The sequence below is a fragment of the Strix aluco genome, chromosome 2 (genome assembly GCF_031877795.1).
Source record: "Strix aluco isolate bStrAlu1 chromosome 2, bStrAlu1.hap1, whole genome shotgun sequence".
Lineage (NCBI taxonomy): Eukaryota > Metazoa > Chordata > Aves > Strigiformes > Strigidae > Strix > Strix aluco.
The window spans coordinates 71,115,975-71,135,711 of record NC_133932.1 but is presented as its reverse complement, the minus strand read 5'-3'; the positions used below and the strand labels follow the sequence as shown (position 1 = coordinate 71,135,711).

Sequence of the window (19,737 nt, the reverse complement as noted above, 5' to 3'; positions counted from 1 at the left end):
TACTCTCAAAACTGGCGAAAATGAAGAGATAGTTGTCATTGGCTGCAAGACAGTTTCACCTGACCTAATGGGTTGCCATTCCCAAGTGGGGATGGTCTTCCTGCATTGCCTCCAGCAAGGAAAATAACCTGACAGCAGCAACAGAAACAAGTAGTTTCCCACTGGGTTAGAGAGTTGTATCAAGTCAGCGAAGGTTCAGCAAAAGACAATGCAAGAAGGAAGGCAGAACCCACATGACCAGTAGGGACAACAGTTGGGAAAAAAGGGTTGGTTCAAGGAGGGATTGAAAGCAGAACCTCTCATTCTTTTCAACAAGCTGTAATTAGGTCAGTTGTTACAGTAGAAGTTGTAGGAGTGAACTTCTTGTGTCAAGTTAGGAAGTTACCAGAAAGTTAGCACAGTACCTCATTTTAAGCTTGGAAAACAGACTAAGGCCAGTGTTGCCTCCAAGGATGCTCTGATGTTGTCTTCCTGGAAAGGGGCCTCGAACCACGATCTTTTCTAAGCTGGTCTTTCATGGAAAACTCCCTGTGTCTGAATGTTCTTGTGTGCTTCAAGACCTTCAGGCTGATGTGGATTTTTTTTGCAGCATTCTTGCAAATTGCCTTCATTTTTAATGGAGCCACAGTCTTTCCTATGAAAATGCATGCAAGTAAAGCTGAGAGCAAAGCGCTGTATTTTAAAGTGTTTTTTCCCTCTTCTGTAATGCTGTGATAATTTTTTTTTTGTTGTTTGTTTGTTTTCTCCTTTAGAGTGAAATGACTGAACTCCATCAAAGCAGAGGAGGATCTACAATGGATGATGAAGAAAACCTAGCTGTGTTACGGCAGTAAGTATATTTTGATAAACAAAAACTGCTTTTTCCCTGACTTGGTTCCAGCAAACTCTGAGTTTGGCTAAGGCTTTGATAAGACAAGTATGCTTCTCTGAATTAAGCCTCAGTTCTTTTTGAAATGCCATGGCTATGCTCTGTACACACAGAGGAAGATATTTCAGTCTGTCTGCAGTATCATTTACAGTTTATATAGTACCAGACTCTAGCTTTCCTGCAGTGAGTTGATGCTATGGCAGGATAACTACATACTTTCATTCCAAAGAAGAGATAGTTTCAAGTAATAAGCCTCCTGTAAATCTATCAGGTTTTGGTCCCCATGCTTCAGAAGACTTTGTCTTTTTATATGACTCTTTTTTAGTCCCTGTTTTGGTAAGTGTTAAGAAAAATCACTTTCTTATATAAAAACTGAACAGCATCACCTATGTTCAGAAAATGACTTAGTACCACCTGCAATCTGTATAGCAGAGTTTGCATTTCTACCTGTAAACTGGATACTTCCACTGTCTTTTCACTGTTACAACCACATGTTAAATCATACAAAATCACAAGGGGAGGGTGTTGTGGGGGAAGCATGCTTGCTTGACCAAACTTAAAGCAGCGTTGTGATATTTCAAGTATGCACTAAATGCCTCTAAATTTAAAATGACTGGTGTAACTTTAAGTCTGTATTGGATAATCCCATGCAGCTCTAACTCCAGCTCCTGTAATACCTGGAAACACAGCATAACCAGATTTTGTATGTACAACGAGAAAATGCTTCATTGCTTCAATTCAGTTACTACAGCATTTAAAATGCTAGATTTGACTTTTTTCCTGTTTAAACACATTTTCAAAAATTTTAAAATGCTTTTAAAATACGTGCTTCTCAATAAGGATATATAAACTGTTGACAAAAATATCCATGAAACATAACATTTTCCATTACCTGGAAATTGTGCTTTCATTGTCTGAAGTAAAGTAGAAACACAGACAAAGTTAATGTTACCTCATTACTTTGCATAGGTGAATAGGCCTGCCTTAATTGTCATTCTTTGTCTACAGGCATGTGATTAATGAACTTATTGAGACTGAACGAGCGTATGTTGAAGAACTGCTCTGCGTTCTTGAGGTAAAGATTAAATTTCACTGCAGCTGTTAGTGAATCTATTTGTCTTCCATTTTATAGATGCTCTTATGCTTTCCTTATCACTGTAATGTCTCTGCTTGTCCTGTCAAGCAGTGTGGTCATTACATCTCTCCTCTCATTGTATTTTCACAGAGGCAGGAATGTGCAGTTTTTTTCTAGAAATACTCATGCAACTAGGATTTTGTATTAGAAAACACAAATCGGGCAGAAAATAAGAAATGTGTAACTATTTAGGTGGAACATAGTGAGATTTGTAATGATCATTAATTCCTGCAAAAGTTCATTCCAGAGTCTTGGCTCAACTCCAGGAAGGTTGTTTGTCACACAGGAATGTGAATCTGCATCAAGAGAATCTTGTGTTAGAGGAGAAAACTTGTTTCTTGCATCCCTCTTTGCATATCTTTAAGTGATCTTCCAAATATCCTGGGTACAACTGTGGCAACAGAGTCCCTATTTCAAAATTGTAGCAGAAACAAAGGTGTTCTCTTTGCTCCACACCTGTGGAGGCACAATTGCAGTACTGCTGAGTTGCTTGTGGAAATACGCTGCAGTATTCTGTGCTGTTCCTCAAGTTTGTTAAGTCTTCAGACATGGATGTGTCATTTTGTTCTAGTCCAGTTTGACTGTAAGAGATGATGAAGTTGCAGATGGCTGAGGTTGAATTATTTTAACCAGGATTAATTGGACTTGAGCCAAGTGGGTACTCTTGGTGTCTATGCCAATGTTAAGCTCCTAAATAGGAGCTGTCTTAAGTTATGGACTGGGAGTGATAATTTCTGAGTACGTATGTTAGAGTACTGTATGAGGGTTTTTTGCCTAGTTTGTGCTCAGCTTCCCAATAGCATTTATGTCCTGGGTCCAGTCCAACTGCTAGAAAGTGTTGATGACAGTACGATGGTCACATCTGATGTGTGGTAATAAAGCAAGGTAGGTCTGGAGTGGACTTTAGGGATTACTTTATTCTCTGCTTTTGTATGCAATGCTATCTGTACGGTTTTGTTCATAAAATCAAGACTTGAATAGTTGGAGGATTTTGTCCCTTACTGCTGCCACTGGAGGATTGTTGCAGAATCTTTCTATTCCTCTGGTATTACTCTTGTTTCACATGGAGTGTAGGGCAACCATTGTCTTGATAGGCCAAGCTGTCTTGGTTTTCTGTCAATGTGGTAGACTCTCCAGTACTCTGACCATGCCAGGCACGGTTCTCTGTGCCTCCTTGCAGTTTGGGATTCATCTCTTCTGGGCTTGGGTGATTGGGACTGCCAGCAGTAATTCTGGATCAGATCCTTGCTGAGGTACGGTTCAATGGCAGTCTTCCAGCTTTTGAGTAGTTCTAGTTATTAATCCATAGTTCTGGCTATTCTCCCAAATCCTGTGTTTCTCCTATTCTATTAATATTCCCATTTTTCCTGTAAAATAATCTGATACTCCTTTGTATGGACAGTGTCTCCTATTATTATGTCATATTTAATTGCCGTGCATTTTCTCTCTGCCAAGAATTCCAATAGAAAAAAACAAGGTTGATTATTGGGAAGCTGCTATAGCTGCTTTTATCCAAGCTTGATAGTTTTCCTTTCATTAATAACCATGGTCATCCCACTTCAGACTGTGAATCCAGTAATTTTCACTGAGGAAAAATATTGGTCTAGTCTATTTTTAGGTATTGTATTTGACTCGTTTTTCCATTTACTTCAATGCTTTTAGAACAGCTTTCAAATGGAAGACTGAGCAAAGCTTTATATATTCTTAAAGTAAGATTAAAACCTGTGGCTGCATGGAATAGCTTTTCCTCTCCTTTCTTAAAACACAAGTACTGCGTAAGTAGTAAAACATTTCCAAAATTTAATATAAAAAAACCTTCGTAAGTACTATGTCAGCCTGAAGTGAAAAAAAAAATCAAAAGCCTTTTGTCAATGTATAGATTTCATGCTTTTATTCTTACAGAATGCCAAAGTACTGAGCTCTGTCAGGTTTGTTTTCACTGCAGCCGCTTTTCTGCTATGTTCAGCGTGATCTTTACTTCAAGTGGAAATAGATCATTCTTTTCATGTATCTCTTCACTGCATCTGAACTGCATGGTGGCTGCAGTTCATCTTTCCCAGTTAATTTTCTAACTCCGTTTTAGGTAAATTATTTTTATATTTTTTAAGACAGTACCACTTTTTTGTTGGTTTTTTTTCCTCTCTTTCAGACTCTGCATCTTCCTGTTTGGGGAGAGATATGGGAGAGGGACCAATGGCTAGCGATCTATGAGCTCCAACATCTTTGCCTATACCATTAGTTTTCCTTTCTTGTGGTGTTTGAGAAAAAAATACCCAGATTTTTAAAAGAATGTTTCTGATTTAAAAAAAAAAATAATCTAATCACTGTCCTATCCAAATACTTGAATTCTTCAGGCTAGCTGACTTTACCAGCCAGTTCTCCTACTTTTTGTTGTTTGGACATCCCTTTGAAATTGAAAACCTTAGTTGTAGGTACACTTCTGCTTATCCTTTCATTTAATTTGCAGTTTGTTATAATTCACTGCAGTTTATTGTAATCAATGTCACTAATGTAATGATCACCTTGTCTGTGATTATTGTGTTAAAAAAAAAAAAACAAACCACCAAACAAAAACAAAATATGAGAGAGGCAATCTAATCCAAATCTAAAGTAGGTTGCATTGTCTTCCTTCAGGGCCTGTACGCTACAAAATCTACTTACATTAAGAAATGTGCTTATGATACAGGTGCTAGAGCATTCTTGAAGTTTTTCTGGTTGATTTGTTGGAGGTGTTTTGTTCAGGGTTTTGGGGGGCATTGTTTGGTTTTGGTTTTTTTTAGTGTTTTGAGAGACCACGGATAAGCGACCTTAGGACCAGAGAACAGTCCTCGGCTAAAGCCACCTGTGTGCTCTCTTTTCCTTATCTGTACCAGATAAACAGACAAGAATGTGGCCTTATGTGACAAATGTAAGATGTCAGAAACTAAACTTACGACTTCTGGTATCAAATCTAATGAAAATGTCTTAAAGATAGAGTTTGCAGCTTAATGGTTTCTGTTACCTGCACAAATAACTACAGTCAACTTGTTAAGACTAACATGAAGGTTTGCTTGTGTACTGGAATTGTGGCTTTAAACTGAGAGGTGTAAAGTCTTAACAGAAGAAGTACAAACTATAATTTGAAAGCAGTATGGGAATGCATGGCCTTTTCTTGGTGGAAATGACTGCAAACTTTGTTTCAGCCTTGCTTAACTAAAATTGCAGTAATTATTCAAGTGTCTTTCTAAAGACTGTAAGTGTGTCTTACTGGACTGATGGAAAACTAGTATTCGGATACTTTTCTCATGATCAATACTGAGCCCTTTCTTTGCTGTCTGTCAGCCTGCAGGCAGACTGCCTTGTCAGAGAGAAAGAAATACTGCAAGTAAAGGGAGATAATCAGTGTGCCTCTATCCTGTGTTGCAGGGTTATGCTGCAGAGATGGACAACCCCTTAATGGCTCATCTCATTTCACCAGAACTCCAAAATAAGAAGGATATCTTGTTTGGGAATATGGAAGAAATTTATCACTTTCACAATAGGTGAGGATTTTCATTCAGATCTAAAAATAGCATTTGGATGGGATTCTTTACTCTTCTTTTAATCTGATTTAAATTGCTGAAAGACACTTACTGAGTCCCACTTGGCTATCTGGCATGTCAAAATTCATAATGCATAGAAGAGGAAAAGCAAGATATCTATAAAAGATCAGCAGAGCTCTGTGAAACTTTACTCAAATGTTTGCAGTACACAGGTAAAATTCTGCATTGTGGTCCTCTTCCTAAAGCGAGATCCTGGTATCTGGTTACAAGCTAACTAAAGCAAGGTTTGTTTGGGTTTGGGTTTCTTTTCTTTTTTATGATTTTTGCTATGAAAAGTAAATTATTATTCTAAGCCACAAATTCTCAACTTGTACATCTGCTTGAGGCTGGTTAATTTTATACCTTAGTAACCTCTCTGAAATTTGAATCCTTGCTGCTAGAGAGGTGTTTCTTCACAGGATAATATTTAAATTGGTAGAAAAGAGAAGTATTTTCAAGAGAAGTTAAGCACATTAAATAATTGTTTCTTATTCAGGCAAAACTAGACTGGAAATTTTGCCACTGGTTTTTTTTTGTGTGGTGGGTTTTTTTGGCTTGGGGAGGTGGAGTTCGGTTCATTTGTTTGCTTTGTGGTGTTTGGTAGTATTTGGAAGGAAAACCCAAACACTTTAAACTGTACAGATCCTGCTGCTGAATACATAGGTAAGGAAACAAAATCTCCCTTACATCCCCAATCTTATTTGATTTCGGTTGTAGCAACAGTAAGCTAAAAGAAATTGGTCAGAATGTTTGTTTTCTTTTGCTATCCCCTTTTAAGTACATGATGTGGAAGGGTTTTGTTTAGTTTTCTGGTACAGAACTGCAACTCTGTTTCCAGAAGCTTAGAAAACGAGTTGCAAGAATGTGAATGTTTGCTACAACTTTTTAAGTTCTAAAGCTCTAAGAAAATCTTCTTCTTTACAGAATATTTTTGAGAGAACTAGAAAACTACATAGAATATCCAGAACTAGTAGGACGGTGCTTTTTGGATCAGGTATGTGGCATCTTTTGCCGGAATTTTATTCATAAACCATTCTAGGACTGTAACATACAAGAGTGATTTTCATGTAGCAATTGCCACTGCATCCCCTTTGTTTGTCTTGAACAGGTAACAGGTTGAGAATGTAGATGTTAATTGAGAGTTGGGGATATTTTCCACTGTGTGTGGTAATTAATTTTGTTAGAAAGAGCTACTACCTTGTTGAAAGGAAACTGCTTTATTAAAGTGGTAGTTAGGAAAACATGAAGAGGAGTCATGCATCATTTCACATCACTGTAAATGGTTGGTTTGCTTGGTTAGATTTATTTACTGGATTTTCTTGTTGTTGTTGTTCTTTTCTCTTTTCTTTAAAGAGTACACCTCAACAGAGTAAGTCCAAATTATTTTTATTCTGAAAAGAGAAAGCTATGACAGAATTAAACCTTTTTAATCTGGATTTATTAAACAATGAGTGTCACCCGTAGTATACTGAAGGCTAAATAGGAATCTGTTTATGGAAATCAATCTCCTGTTGTTGCTGCCTATTGATGCTCTAAGACTTCTGGGAGGAGCCATCCCTCCCCCTCCTATTTAACAGCTGCACCCATGGAGGTGCTGTTTCCTAAAACTGAGGGACAGAGGTACTCTTGTGCCTGCTGATTTCCTACCTAGTCTTTCCTTTATATCTGTAGCTACTATGACATTTTCAACAGTCTTATTTCCTTTTGCTTTCAATAGTTGCTGAAGTTATGCTATTTAGTTGCTGAAGTGATAAGGGACAGCAAACTGCTTGGTCTACCGCAGTAAACAACACATTCATAAAATAAAAATGTATAAAGAAAAAAGGGCAAAGACTTTTAAAAGAGTTGCACAGAGGGACTCACAGTTGGGCATTCATAGAAGTATTTTTCATATTATAATAGAAATATATTTGTAAATACATGCTTCTTCATAAGGTGCTTAACATTCAACTGAAACAAAAATTAACAGGAACATGTTATTCTGATGTTCCAAGTACAAAATTAGTAGCCATTACAAAATCAATGATTTTGAATAATTTGGTTTTGCTTGGAATGCCTCAAGGAATTGCATTTTTTTATTGTTGGTTTTTTGTAGCCTTATCAATTACAAAAAAAAATTTTATGAACTTGGTCTATTAAAGTTACAAGAATTTATTAAATTTTTGTGTATCTACTGAATTTCAGATGAAAGATTTCCAGATTTATGAAAAATACTGTCAAAATAAACCTCGATCTGAAAGTTTGTGGAGGCAGTTTTCAGATTCTGTATTCTTTCAGGTATGCTTGCTTCAGTCTCTAAAAGAGTTGTGGTTTTGGTTTTGTTGGTGTTTCGTTTTGGTTTTTGTAATATAATATGATTAATAAAAAATCGTATCAAGAACAAATAACAAAAATATTGATTAGTATCCTGATGAAATCCAACACTGATTACAGGAGTGTCAAAGGAAACTTGATCACAAGCTCAGTTTGGACTCATACTTGCTGAAACCCGTTCAAAGAATAACCAAATACCAATTATTGCTAAAGGTATGTGTTACTAAACTATAATGCTAAGTACGTTTTGTGCATTTGGGTTTTTTTAAATGCTACTTCTCTCAGCCTGCCAGAGAGAAACCTAAAAGTTAGTGGACAGATGTATAAATCAAAACAGAGAAAAATCTCAGTCTATCAACTTTCAGGAAGGACCAAGAAACCTATGCAACAAAGAAAAGAGAGTATCTGAAATAGTTGTTACTCTTCAGTTATAGTCGCCTCATACATATTGCAGATATTTGCCTCGCTGGATTCTAGAAAATGCATTCCAGGAAACTTACTTGACTGAGAGCGCTGTGCAGTGTTTTTATGGTGCTGTAGTGATTCACTTAAACATGCTATACTGAGAGAGCAAAATGAAGCTATATTCTCTCATAGATTTTTAAAGTAAAGTATAAGGTTTTGCCATGTTTGAAGTAAGAAATATTTCCCACATAGGCACATGTTTCAATAATTGTATTTAACAGTAGTTTAAAAAAATTGACTCAGACCAAATTTACTCTTGAGTAAAATTGAGCTGAAGTTAACAGCTTTTAAAGAATTAATTACATTAAGCTTGTGTAAAGAGAGTAGTGTTTGATTTAAAGTATCTTTACTGCCTGCAGTCCGTGAGTAAATGCTTATTCTCATACGACATAGCGCTTAGGGATGTGGTGTAGTTGGGAACTGTCAGGGCTAGGTTAACGGTTGGACTAGATGATCTTCAAGGTCCTTTCCAGCCTAGGTGATTCTGTGATACTATGAAGTCTAGGTAGGGGCTTCCACATGAACTTGCAGCTATGTTTATCTGGATCAAATTGGAAGATGCAGCTTCACAAATAAGCCCTTTGGAGAAGGGATCCCTTTTTAGATATGTAGACAGTGCTCAGTGCAGTAAGTTTAAGTCTGTTACTAGCATCACAGGCCTCACCATAATTAAAATAATAAATGAAATTTGGCTGTGTTTTTACATTTGTTCACTTCTAAAATGTAACATATCTAAAAAATCCTTTTGCTTGTTTATTTTTGGGGGTTGTTCTTTGATTAATTTTTTTTATTAGCAATTGTGATGAAAAAATGTTTGCAAATTTAGTTTTGTAAAATTCTTAGATAGAGTTTACAAAACTATTAGATTAATTAAATATATTTGTCTAATTAGCAACCAACATGAGAAGTAAAACTTTAGGGTCTTCTGAGTTCCAACCAGTATTTAATCCACTAGATTATATGGTATAAAACTACTGGGTAACTTTAAAAACTTAGTCCAAATTCAGTTTTAAAATTTGAACTTTCTAGTTACTGCTGTTTCCAAAGCTCAGTAAATATGTTGTCATTCCCTGCCCGCTCAGGAAATGCTGAAATACAGCAAGAACTGTGAAGGTGCTGAAGATCTTCAGGAGGCATTAACTTCTATACTGGGTATTCTCAAAGCAGTTAATGATTCTATGCACCAGATAGCCATTACAGGCTACGATGTGAGTAACAGTATTTTTACTTACTTTTTAATTTATTTTCATTTATTTCTTAGATATATGTACAGTATACCCTATACTGTGTACTAATACTGAGAATGTTTTACAAAAGGTGCCTTTAAACTGAATTGTATAATGAAAATAGTGGAAAATGGATCTCTCTGTACTCTTCTGAAGTTTTCCTGCTATGAATAATGTTTTGCTCCATTTAGCCAAGTTTTTTTTTCTTTGATCTACTTGACACTGAGTTAGAAACTGAAAATCGTCATGAAGAGTCTGGTTTAGGCTACTGCCAAAGGGGAGTCGCTACTAAGTTTTTATATCTATGTGTAAAACTACACCAAAAACTTCGAGTTAAAAAAAGCAAAACAAAACGCAACGTAAGCAGCTTTGGAGCAGAGTCTGGGGGAGAAAAACCCAAACAACCAAATATGTGTATTGTGCCCCCACCTCTCTCTGTGTGTAGATTTCTGTATCTCTGCTATTGGTACTCTTGACTGTAAAATCCTGCCTGAACAGTGCTGAGGAAAGAAAATTGTGTGTAAAAAAAAAAAAAAAAAAAAAAAAAAAAAAAAAAATCCAACACTGACTTTATTTTTATTATGTTTCCAAATCCAACATAAGCACTGATGTGAGAGATTACTTGGAATGACAGAACTTGTAAAGACCTGTTCAGAGTATGCATTTTAGTCTGATGTTATCTTTTTGTAGTTATTAATATCGGGTTTTTTGTTCCAGGGAAACCTGAATGAGCTGGGCAAGCTTTTAATGCAGGGATCCTTCAATGTCTGGACTGATCATAAAAAGGGTCACTCAAAGGTGAAAGATTTGGCACGCTTCAAGCCGATGCAAAGACACCTCTTCCTCCACGAGAAAGCAGTGCTGTTCTGTAAAAAGCGAGAAGAAAATGGAGAGGGATATGAGAAAGCGCCTTCTTATAGCTACAAACATTCCTTAAATGTAAGACACTGAGCAGTCCAGCAAGGTTGAGGTACTGGGGGCATAGCCTGCAGTAATACAACATTGCAGTTTTTTGTCTGTGAAGTTGTGTTAGTTTTGCACTGAGAATTTCGTCCTTCCGGGCAAACCTAACTGGTGCTGCAAGTCTGTGTTACTTTGTGTGGCTGTCTGTTAGAGAGATGGTGGGAGGGAAATTACCCTTTGAGGAAATCCAAACCATACTAGTCTAGCTGAATGGCAGTTGCATTAATCACACAGAAAATGTAGAGCAGGGTAGTACAAAATAGATGTAAGATTTGGTGGTCTGGATTTTAAGAGACATCTTGTGTGTCAGTCCCAATGTAATGTACCTAAACGTTTCTTCCCTCCAAGGTAGCCAAGCTGATACAAAGCACTAAATCTCTATGTCCGACATGCATATCGTATGTTATTAGCTATTCTTTTCCTTGAGCAAGAAGCCATATGTGGTTTTCCTTTTCAGAAATAGGGTACCAAAGAATACCAGTAGCTGCCTGCTTCCATTGTTACCATAATTGCAATGTGGTCGGTCAGCTTCTGTTCTCTTTGCTTCCAGATGGCAGCAGTTGGAATAACAGAAAATGTCAAAGGTGATGCAAAAAAATTTGAAATCTGGTATAATGCAAGGGAAGAAGTTTACATTATACAGGTAAATACCATGCCACTACATAAAAAAAAAAAAAAAAAAGACAGAGAGAGGAAAAAAGGTCGGGATGGAGGGGAGTCTAACTCAAAGAAGATCTGGAGGTTTTTTTCTTCTGTTATATTGCTAATAGACAGTGATGAGGAACTGTAGAAAATGGGGGGAAAAAAAAAATCCAAACCACCACCAGATTAATTTGTAAGGTAGTTTCTTAATATATTTCAACTGCAGAGTCTTCTGGGGGAAAAAATAATCATGTTTTACAATATCCATGGAGGATGTCTTATACACCATTACTATTGCTCTCACTAGAGTAGTGGATGCCTTGGGAGCCAGGGTTTGACTGTAGCACACGCACAGCCTCTCTCAGCATGTTCTAGTTATTACAACTAGTTTCTGTTCACTGAAGGACTAGAAAGGGACCTCTGTCTGTCCCTCTTGAAGGATTCTTCCAAGGCTGTGCTTTGGCGTGCAGATCTTTGTGTAATTAGTATTCCATGCTTGATGGCTGATTGTATTTATTTTTGGGTAGGCACCAACCCCTGAAGTTAAAGCTACTTGGGTAAATGAAATCAGGAAAGTGCTGACGAGTCAACTGCAGGCATGCAGAGGTAAAATATTTTGGATCTATATATATTTTTTAACCTCGTTTCTCTTTGAACTTCAAAACCTGCCCTGCATATCTTCTCTGTGTAGGACTGTAGAAATGAAAAGCTCAAAACACAAATCAGTTTTAATAGTTCTTTTTCTTTCCTCCATTACAGAAGCTAGTCAGCACAGGACACTAGAGCAAACACAGAGTTTACCTCTACCAACATCATCTTGTACAAGGTAAGTGTGTTGCAAATCAGCCTGTCTGTCTTGTAAATATACTAATATTTCTAATTTTCAGTTCTTCATTACTCCTATCCTTTAATACTGGTCCTTATGTTTTGGGGGTTTTTTAGGTCTCTTCCTACTATAAAGCTGTAAAGCTTGGGGTTTATATATCTCCAGAACTGTTAAACTGAGCAGCAGTGGCCTGGGCTTTGCCAGTTGATAGAGAATAACACAGAAAAATCATTTTCTGCATCAGCCAAAATCCTGATGGTGTTATGGATCTGTTTGTTGAACAGCTAATTATATATTTTACACCCCAGATAGGAGTGTTATGTGGAGCAGCATTTTCCTTCTTTCTCTATTCTTTTCCTTCACCTGGATTATTTTTTTCTTCCTTTGCCAATGTAAGGTTATCTTCATTTTTTTGTCTTTTTTGGGGCATTATCTTTTCTCTGTTCCTTGTTCTTTTCCTCCAACATCTTTTTTTTTAAAACTGATGTGTTGATTCCTCCAGTGTCCCAGCTTCTGAGACAAGCTTTTTTTCTTTTCCTATTTTTTATCCTTCACCCTACCAACTTGTATATTCTTCTGCTCCCATCTGCTGTTCTGCCCTTCTCTGACACCTCTTTTTAATCCTCTGCTACTCACTCATTTTTTCATGATATGTGTATATACACATAAGCCCATGTGTTCATATCTTCAGTCATTCACACATGGTGTGTGCTCGAATATGTATCAGCAGCTCTCTGCCCTGTATGTTTTATGCATCTACTTATCACTCAGGGAGAATGTCCCAGATGCATAGTATTTGTGGGATGTCTTTCTCCATTCCATTCCTAATCAGAGGTGTGCTGGGAATCCAACTGCAAGATCCAACCTATGTTCTTTGTTCATCCCTCATCTCTTCCTGTGTTAAGAACTTCTGAGGGGGGCAGAGTTTATTCCTTTCTTTTTCTTTTTTTTCCTTAGTATGTTCAGGAGGCAACTGTCAGCACAGAAAGTGTGCCTGTAGCTGAGAGTGAGTGGAAGTTGTCCTGAGCTGTCTTTTCAGTAGCTCCCCATGCCATAGTACATGCAACTGCAGTCAGTTAGGGGAGCTTTTCTCCTTTGTATGTGCTCATGGTCTTTAAATGCACAATGACTAATGACTTTTTTACTCCTGGAAGCTGTGATCTAGGAAGTAGCTAATAAATGGTTTTTAGCCTGTATGTCTGCACATAAAAGGCATCCCATAACCGAAGGTCATCACCCATGTTCAGACCCAGGTTTGCTGGAGATGGATTGATTGTCTTAATTTTCTTCCAATAAACAGTCCTTCACGGAATCACATCAGAAACACCAAAAAACTGGAGGAGAGAAAAGCTGATCTTGCAAGTCTAGAAGGTTATGGCACCACAGTAGCACCAAAGTGCCCTGAGAAAGGCAAAGGTGAGTTTACACATATGTATTGTTATCTTTAATTGTGAAGAGCATGCCTGCACTGCAGATGCACAGGCAGATCCACCAGCAGAGTAGCCACGGTAGTGCAGGGAAACACAGCATTACACCTGAACGAGCAGGGCTTTGCTGCCTTCAGCCCTAAGGCAGCCCACCCACAAAGTGCTGCCCACGCTGCACCAGCATGCTGGTCCTATCTGCACTTAGCTTGGGGTTTCTGCATTCCACTGTGTGGTATGGACAGGCCCAAAGCCACCTTGAATGAAGGGCAGCCAAAAGGAGGTGGGAAATATGTGTCACGAGGCCTGAGTCTGCAGTAGGTCTTCTCTTAGAGCTGCCCAGCTTCTCAGGGTTCTCTTCCTCTCAGTAGATCTCCTCAGTAAATTACATGTTCTGAAGAATTTTGGTTGGGTTTTTTTTTTTTTTCCTCCTGAATTTTGGTTGTACCAGTGGCAGTACAAGACCCTGCACACTGAGAACAACTGGCCACTTGGGTTCTTCTGTTGTAGCTCAACTTTCAGTTTCCCTTTCTCATTCTAACATGCAGGTTTCCTGGCAGGGCTGCAAACAATTTTTTTGCCTTGATCTTTTCATGGCCTTCTCCCCTTTCTTTCTGTGTCTCTCTCTTCCTTTGTAGATGACACTAGCTCTACCTCAGAATGCTCTGTACTGTCAAAAAAGCGCTTTACTCTGCAGGGTTTTACTAACCTCAAAAGTCAGAAAGGTAATTTTAAAAAAAAGCTAGACTGTTTTCTGTTTAAGGCTGTAATTGAAACATCACTTTGGACGTGTGTGTAGTGTAACAGGTTTACAGTGTACGTGCTAGCTTGTTCTCCTGAGTTCAAGCTAGGTTCCTGAGTCACTGACCCTGACAGGGAGATTTCAACCAGCTCCAGAGTGGGAGGGAGAGATGCAGCTGGCAAAAGTGAAGCTGTTGGAGATGTAAGGGAATGATTGCAGTTTCCAGTGCTTCCAGCCTCGCTATTGAGGCCAAGGAAGGAGTTTATAGTGCCTCATTCCTGTAGGAAAACTAGAGGAAGGAAGTTGTCTTCAGATCAGACACCTGGCCTGCTTCTAGCTTCAGTGGATCTGCCCCAAAGGCACTTGTACTTGGCAAAAAGGAATCAAGGTTTTGATAGAGTATTTCTATATTAGCATCCTTTCAAACAGAATTCCCAAAGCATGACTACAGCAGAATATGTATGACAATGTTGTTTTGCTGAATACAAAAATAAATAATAATTTCCCTATGCTTCCAGAGATGGTTTTGTTTTTTTTTTCTTTTACTAAAACACAATAGGAGTCTGAGACCTTTCTTGCTTCCTCCTGCCAAGAAATCGCACTGGTACATTCACTTGTTGCTTTGAACAGCTGTCTTTGAACAGTCTAAATTGCATTAAGATGATGGCACTTGTTCAAGAGCATGATTTTTTTCAAATTTTTTTTCCCAAGCATCTTTTCAGAATGCCTTTTGAAAACCTGATTACCTTTGAGTTCCTTCTGGAGAGACTCTAGGGTTGTGTATCTAATGCTAATGAGGTGAGCACTAATATCCCATGCTTGCCTTGACAGAAACTCCATCTCCTTCTGCTAAAAGCCAGACATTGCCAATGATCCTTCTTACAGGACCAGGTATTGCTGTAGCACTAGATTTATATAAAAATGGTTGCTTAATTTGGTAGTGTTTGTCTAAAATTGAAACGAATTGTATTCAGTTGATGTCTAGTTCATTTAGAAAAGTTTACACATACTTTCATCTATTACTGTAAAATTAATTTGTCAATTTATCTTCAAATAACTACATGTAAATAATTAATTCCTTCTGCTGTAATTGACCAATCATGGCTAAAATTAGAGTGATTACAGAAACCCACTTGTTTTCCAGTGTAAACTCAAAGGTATTTAGCATGCAATCCACCTATTCTCTTTTTTCCAGTTCTTCAATATCTCTCTTCTGTGTTTTTTGCCTATTCATCCTCCTGCAGCTTCTCCTACCAGTCCTGACAAAAAAGCTAAACGACATGAAGTAGTGAGTGACCCAACTCCTTTTGGTTTAAGAGGTATAGTGATACCACATCTTGTACTCCACAAATATCCACACATCCCTCGTGTAATATGTTACATCAGAGAGCTGGGGATATCTATATGATGCTGTTGCGTGCAGCAGTATTGATATCAACTGAGTTTTTCCAAGTGGGTCTGTCAGCTTCTGTATATACTGTTTTTGATAGTACAACTGGTTGAGGTTTTACCTTGGCATCAAATAAAGTAGCATATGGCTAACTAGTTTTTAGGAGTGGGCAGTGGGAAAGGGATCTTCTGCTGAAGAAATAACCAGAAGCTGGGTGTTTAATGGAACTACAGTGGCGTCCAGTTGCTATGAGACACATGGTTTTCCAGTTAGTGTCCTCCTGTCACTGTGCCCCTTGTTGAAGGGATTTAACTTCTTTAAAACGGAAAAAAAAAATAATCCAAAACTCATGCACTCTAGTCAGAGTGGAGATCATCACTGTCATGTGGAATTTCTATTTTAGATCTGCATTTATTACTGTAGTCACAGTTCTGTTGTGTCTTTCTTTGGGTGATAGTAGGCAATTTTTACCACCCTGTGAACCCCAGATGATTTAACTGAAACCATTGTAGCAGGTTGCCTCCTGTCCTCCCATCCCACAGCTAAGAAAGGAATAGAAAAGCATTTCAGTTAAATGACCCATTTCTAACCAGCAAAGCTGTTGGTGAAGGCTTGAGTGCAAATCCCAAGGGCTAATTAACTAGAAAGTACAAGGAGAGCAGTCCCTCTCTTCCTGACTCTCTTCCCACCACCGTCTCTTTTAGAAAATATTATTCTAAAGATGAAGCTGTTTCAAGCCCTACCATCACCCTCCTCTCCAGCTTTCCACAGCCTTTGTCTTTGTCTCACCTGTGGACATGATGCAGGTTCAGCTGCTGTGTTGGGGAAACTATGCAACACCATTCACCTTGTCTGAGCAGCAGGCAATGTAATCCCAGGCCAGGCACATGCAGAAACTCTACAATATGGGAGTTACAAGGTTAATTTTCTGCAGGTAGCAATCAAACCTCTGAGATCTCCAGGTACCATGGAAATCCTGAGGTTCTGAAAATGCTATCAGAAAGCAAAGGGTGTTTTGTGGCCTTTTCCATGGATGCTGGAATTTTCCAGGGTGGAGTGTCCTTGATCATTGCTGATTTACAGTAAAATTGTTGGGTCCTTGGAACAGACTTGTCTGATTTGCTGTCCTGTCCAGCAGTCTCTCACTTTATGCAACCACTAAACCAAGCAAATGAATTTAAAACATTTAGTAACTCCCCTTTCTGTCTTGCACCTTCCAATCTGTTTTCTGACACTATCTGTTCTCCTTCTGCAACTCAGAGGGATAAGCAGGCAGTTGACCAAGGCATTTCAGGATGAAACTGCACCAGGTGATGGTCACAGCTCCCCAGTGCAGAGTGCATTGCCCACACTCATTTCCTTTCACTGCTATATTGCTCCTACTTGCATCACAATGAGCTCAAGGAAAATGAATTACTGACAGAATCACATCTTGCAGATAGATCTTATCTCTGTGAAGAAACCTGTGGGCCCATTTCTGAAGAGAAGTGGTTAATGAATTCTTGGTTTTCCTGGCACCATCAAATCTGAACTAATTTCTGCATAACCTTGGCTTTTCTGAAGACTGTCTGCCATTTTCTGACCTTTCCTGCCTTTATAGAGAGCTCTGATTTAGTCACACCGTGCAGAATACACAGATTGAATGTGCATGCAGAATTTTGGTGCCTGTAGTTAGCTAATATGAATATGACCATAGTGACTGCTTCCCTTCCCCACCCAGGATCAGACGGGCTTTTATACGGACTTGTTAATAGTAGCTTGTACAAGGAGTAGAAGTGCTGTTGCTGTGGGAGGATCGGGCAGGTCTGCTCTTACCCACATCAGCACAATATATGTAAAGGAAGAGGCTGAGAAACAAGAGCTGTTACTCAAAATGTTCCAGATGAGCAGGCCAGTGAGTATGATGCTATGGGCAGAGCAATTACAGTGATTTCACTTTCTTTTTCTTTTGTACGATGCATTGGTTCTGTTTCTAATGACAGCTTGGAACAATTAGGAGAAACCCAAGTTTTCTTTTGCTGCTTTGTTCTTAACTTGGAAATAATGGAAAGGGTTTCAGCTGTGTTGCACAAGCCAAGCAGAAGATGTGAGCTTCCAAAGAAATTTGCATGGAATACAGCAGGAATTTATTACTCAGTTTCTTCACAGATGGAAGTTCATTCTTAACCCTGGACAGGGCCAAATGGGTCAGTACTTCTAACCTTGTGCAGGTCATCCAACAGCGCAGGCGAGGTAAAAGTTTGGTGTGCTCTGGGGTGTGATTTCTTTCTATGATTCTTAGATTGCTTTGGCTTTACTCTGACGATGCTCAGGCTTTTTCCTAATGCACTGGTATGACCAGCCATGCGACAAATGCCTCAGAAGCAGTGAAGAGCAAAAATGCTGGTGCTTTCTCAACTTAAATCATAGTTACATAAAAGTTGGGAGGTTTGTTCTTCCTTTCATTCTTTTTATTGAGTTTCATTGTTCTTACCCTTTGGCTTGAACCAAAAATCTTACTTACAAATATTTATTTGTCTTCTATCATGACTCTTTTTTTCATTATAAGCTCAACACTTTTATATTAGCAGCTGCTGACCTCAGTGAAAAGCATCTCACTAGTAAAACTTACCGTAGTTTTATTTGGAAAAGGATTTTGTGCACTCTGGATATGATTCAGCTTCGTAAATAAATTAAATGCTTCACCCTGAGAGAGAAAAGGAACATTTGGCAAGAAATGACAGACAGGATATTGTTCTTGTGGTATTTGGTGCAGTGACTTAACACCAAGGTAAATCAGCATGATTAAGTATCCTTGAGTCAGCCTGAATACCCTTAAATAATAAGCTGCCTTGTCATGTGAAGTACAGAGTGCCTGTAGCTTGTGCTGAATTTCTTGACAGCTCTAAATGCTCAACAGTCTGAAGGAGGCAAGGTACATCCATCCCTTGTTCCAGCAGGCTGGTTGCTTTGTTCATCCTCTTCCCATAAAGTGTATGTTCCCATCTTTTACCTCCTCACAAGAAAAATAGTATCTATCCATTGCTCATCTTTGTATAAGAGAGAAATAGTTGCTTTTTAGTTGGGAATTTGCGTTCTTTCCGTCTGTTTCCCTCTCTGTAAATCTAAAGGGCCAAATTCACTGCTGTGCATTGCCACAACTGTGCTTACTCTGATGGAAACGGGCCAACTTTTGCCAGCTGTGAATTTCACCCAGTGGCTGTAATAACTTCCCTGTGTATGGTTTTCCTCCTGTTTATCTTGATCACTTAAGAGCTTTTCAGTGGGAAGAACATTTCTCCCAGTCAGTGGCTTGCTGTTAACTGTCAGCTGTTTGTTCCCCAAGGTTGGGCTAAAACATCTCATTCTCTTGATGTGTCTGAAGAAAATGACGGCTGGTCTAGTGCTGAAGATCCACTGAATTCATCAGATGCAGAGGAAGAAGGAGGAGGAGGGGGAGGCGAGTTGAAGCTGGTAACCAGCAATGCTTTCCTACTGAGCTATGCAAATGATACTAATACATTGTGTGTGGCAGTGTACAGGAATGCTTTTGAAGCTTGCAGGAAAGAAAGTGTCTTCCCTGACATCCTCAACTGAACAAAACTCGTAGGGCAATGGCAAATACCTCCTCTTAAATCAGACCTTGGAAAGGTCCATCTGTGTCTCTGTGTACCTGTAGACCAGCAAGGCTGTGACTGCTTATGCCATAGTACAGCAGTCCAGCGATGATGTGCTCAGCCAGCGTACATCATGTCGCTAGCTTGCCAGCTTGGTTTGAGGTTTTTTTCTCTTGTATGTTTTTTTTTTTTCTTTTGATTTTTTTTCTGTTGAGATTTGAATTAATTGTTGTGATGGAAACATTTCACTGAATGTTTTTCAGGGTGTGAGAATTCATGTACTGAATTTGCATGTAATCAAACAGCAAAGTTTTACTGCCTCTCAGTATGTATATTTACACTATCTTCAGCATGTATGTGCATGAGAAAGAAGGGAAAAGTACTATAATTTCATAACAAAAGCTGCAATGTACCTTAAAGTACTCAATAGAAATAATTTGTTTATGTTTCTTCTCTGTGCGTTTAGACTCCTGGTAAATATACAGTTGTGACTGATTATGAGAAAGGAATTTCTGAAGAATTTACAGTGAAAAGTGGAGATCTAGTCCAGCTGATTCGTGAAGGGGAGGATGGACTCTGGTACGCAG

The 19,737-nt window shown here is 38.5% G+C and overlaps 1 protein-coding gene across 17 annotated transcripts in view; it reads left to right on the top strand.

Moving 5' to 3' along the window:
* Window positions 1-19,737, top strand: part of MCF2L (MCF.2 cell line derived transforming sequence like) — a 134,404-nt gene that overhangs the window by 112,029 nt on the left and 2,638 nt on the right. For 8 of the 17 annotated variants that reach the window (XM_074815256.1, XM_074815251.1, XM_074815250.1 and 5 more), the window contains 17 exons: window positions 753-829; window positions 1,877-1,943; window positions 5,409-5,524; window positions 6,488-6,557; window positions 7,748-7,840; window positions 7,997-8,089; window positions 9,424-9,549; window positions 10,285-10,506; window positions 11,081-11,173; window positions 11,700-11,778; window positions 11,932-11,998; window positions 13,299-13,414; window positions 14,061-14,147; window positions 14,996-15,055; window positions 15,409-15,483; window positions 18,880-19,007; window positions 19,617-19,729. In XM_074815256.1, the coding sequence (XP_074671357.1) occupies window positions 753-829; window positions 1,877-1,943; window positions 5,409-5,524; window positions 6,488-6,557; window positions 7,748-7,840; window positions 7,997-8,089; window positions 9,424-9,549; window positions 10,285-10,506; window positions 11,081-11,173; window positions 11,700-11,778; window positions 11,932-11,998; window positions 13,299-13,414; window positions 14,061-14,147; window positions 14,996-15,055; window positions 15,409-15,483; window positions 18,880-19,007; window positions 19,617-19,729 (1,682 nt within the window). The other 9 variants (XM_074815255.1, XM_074815253.1, XM_074815261.1 and 6 more) reach the window with 6 other exon arrangements.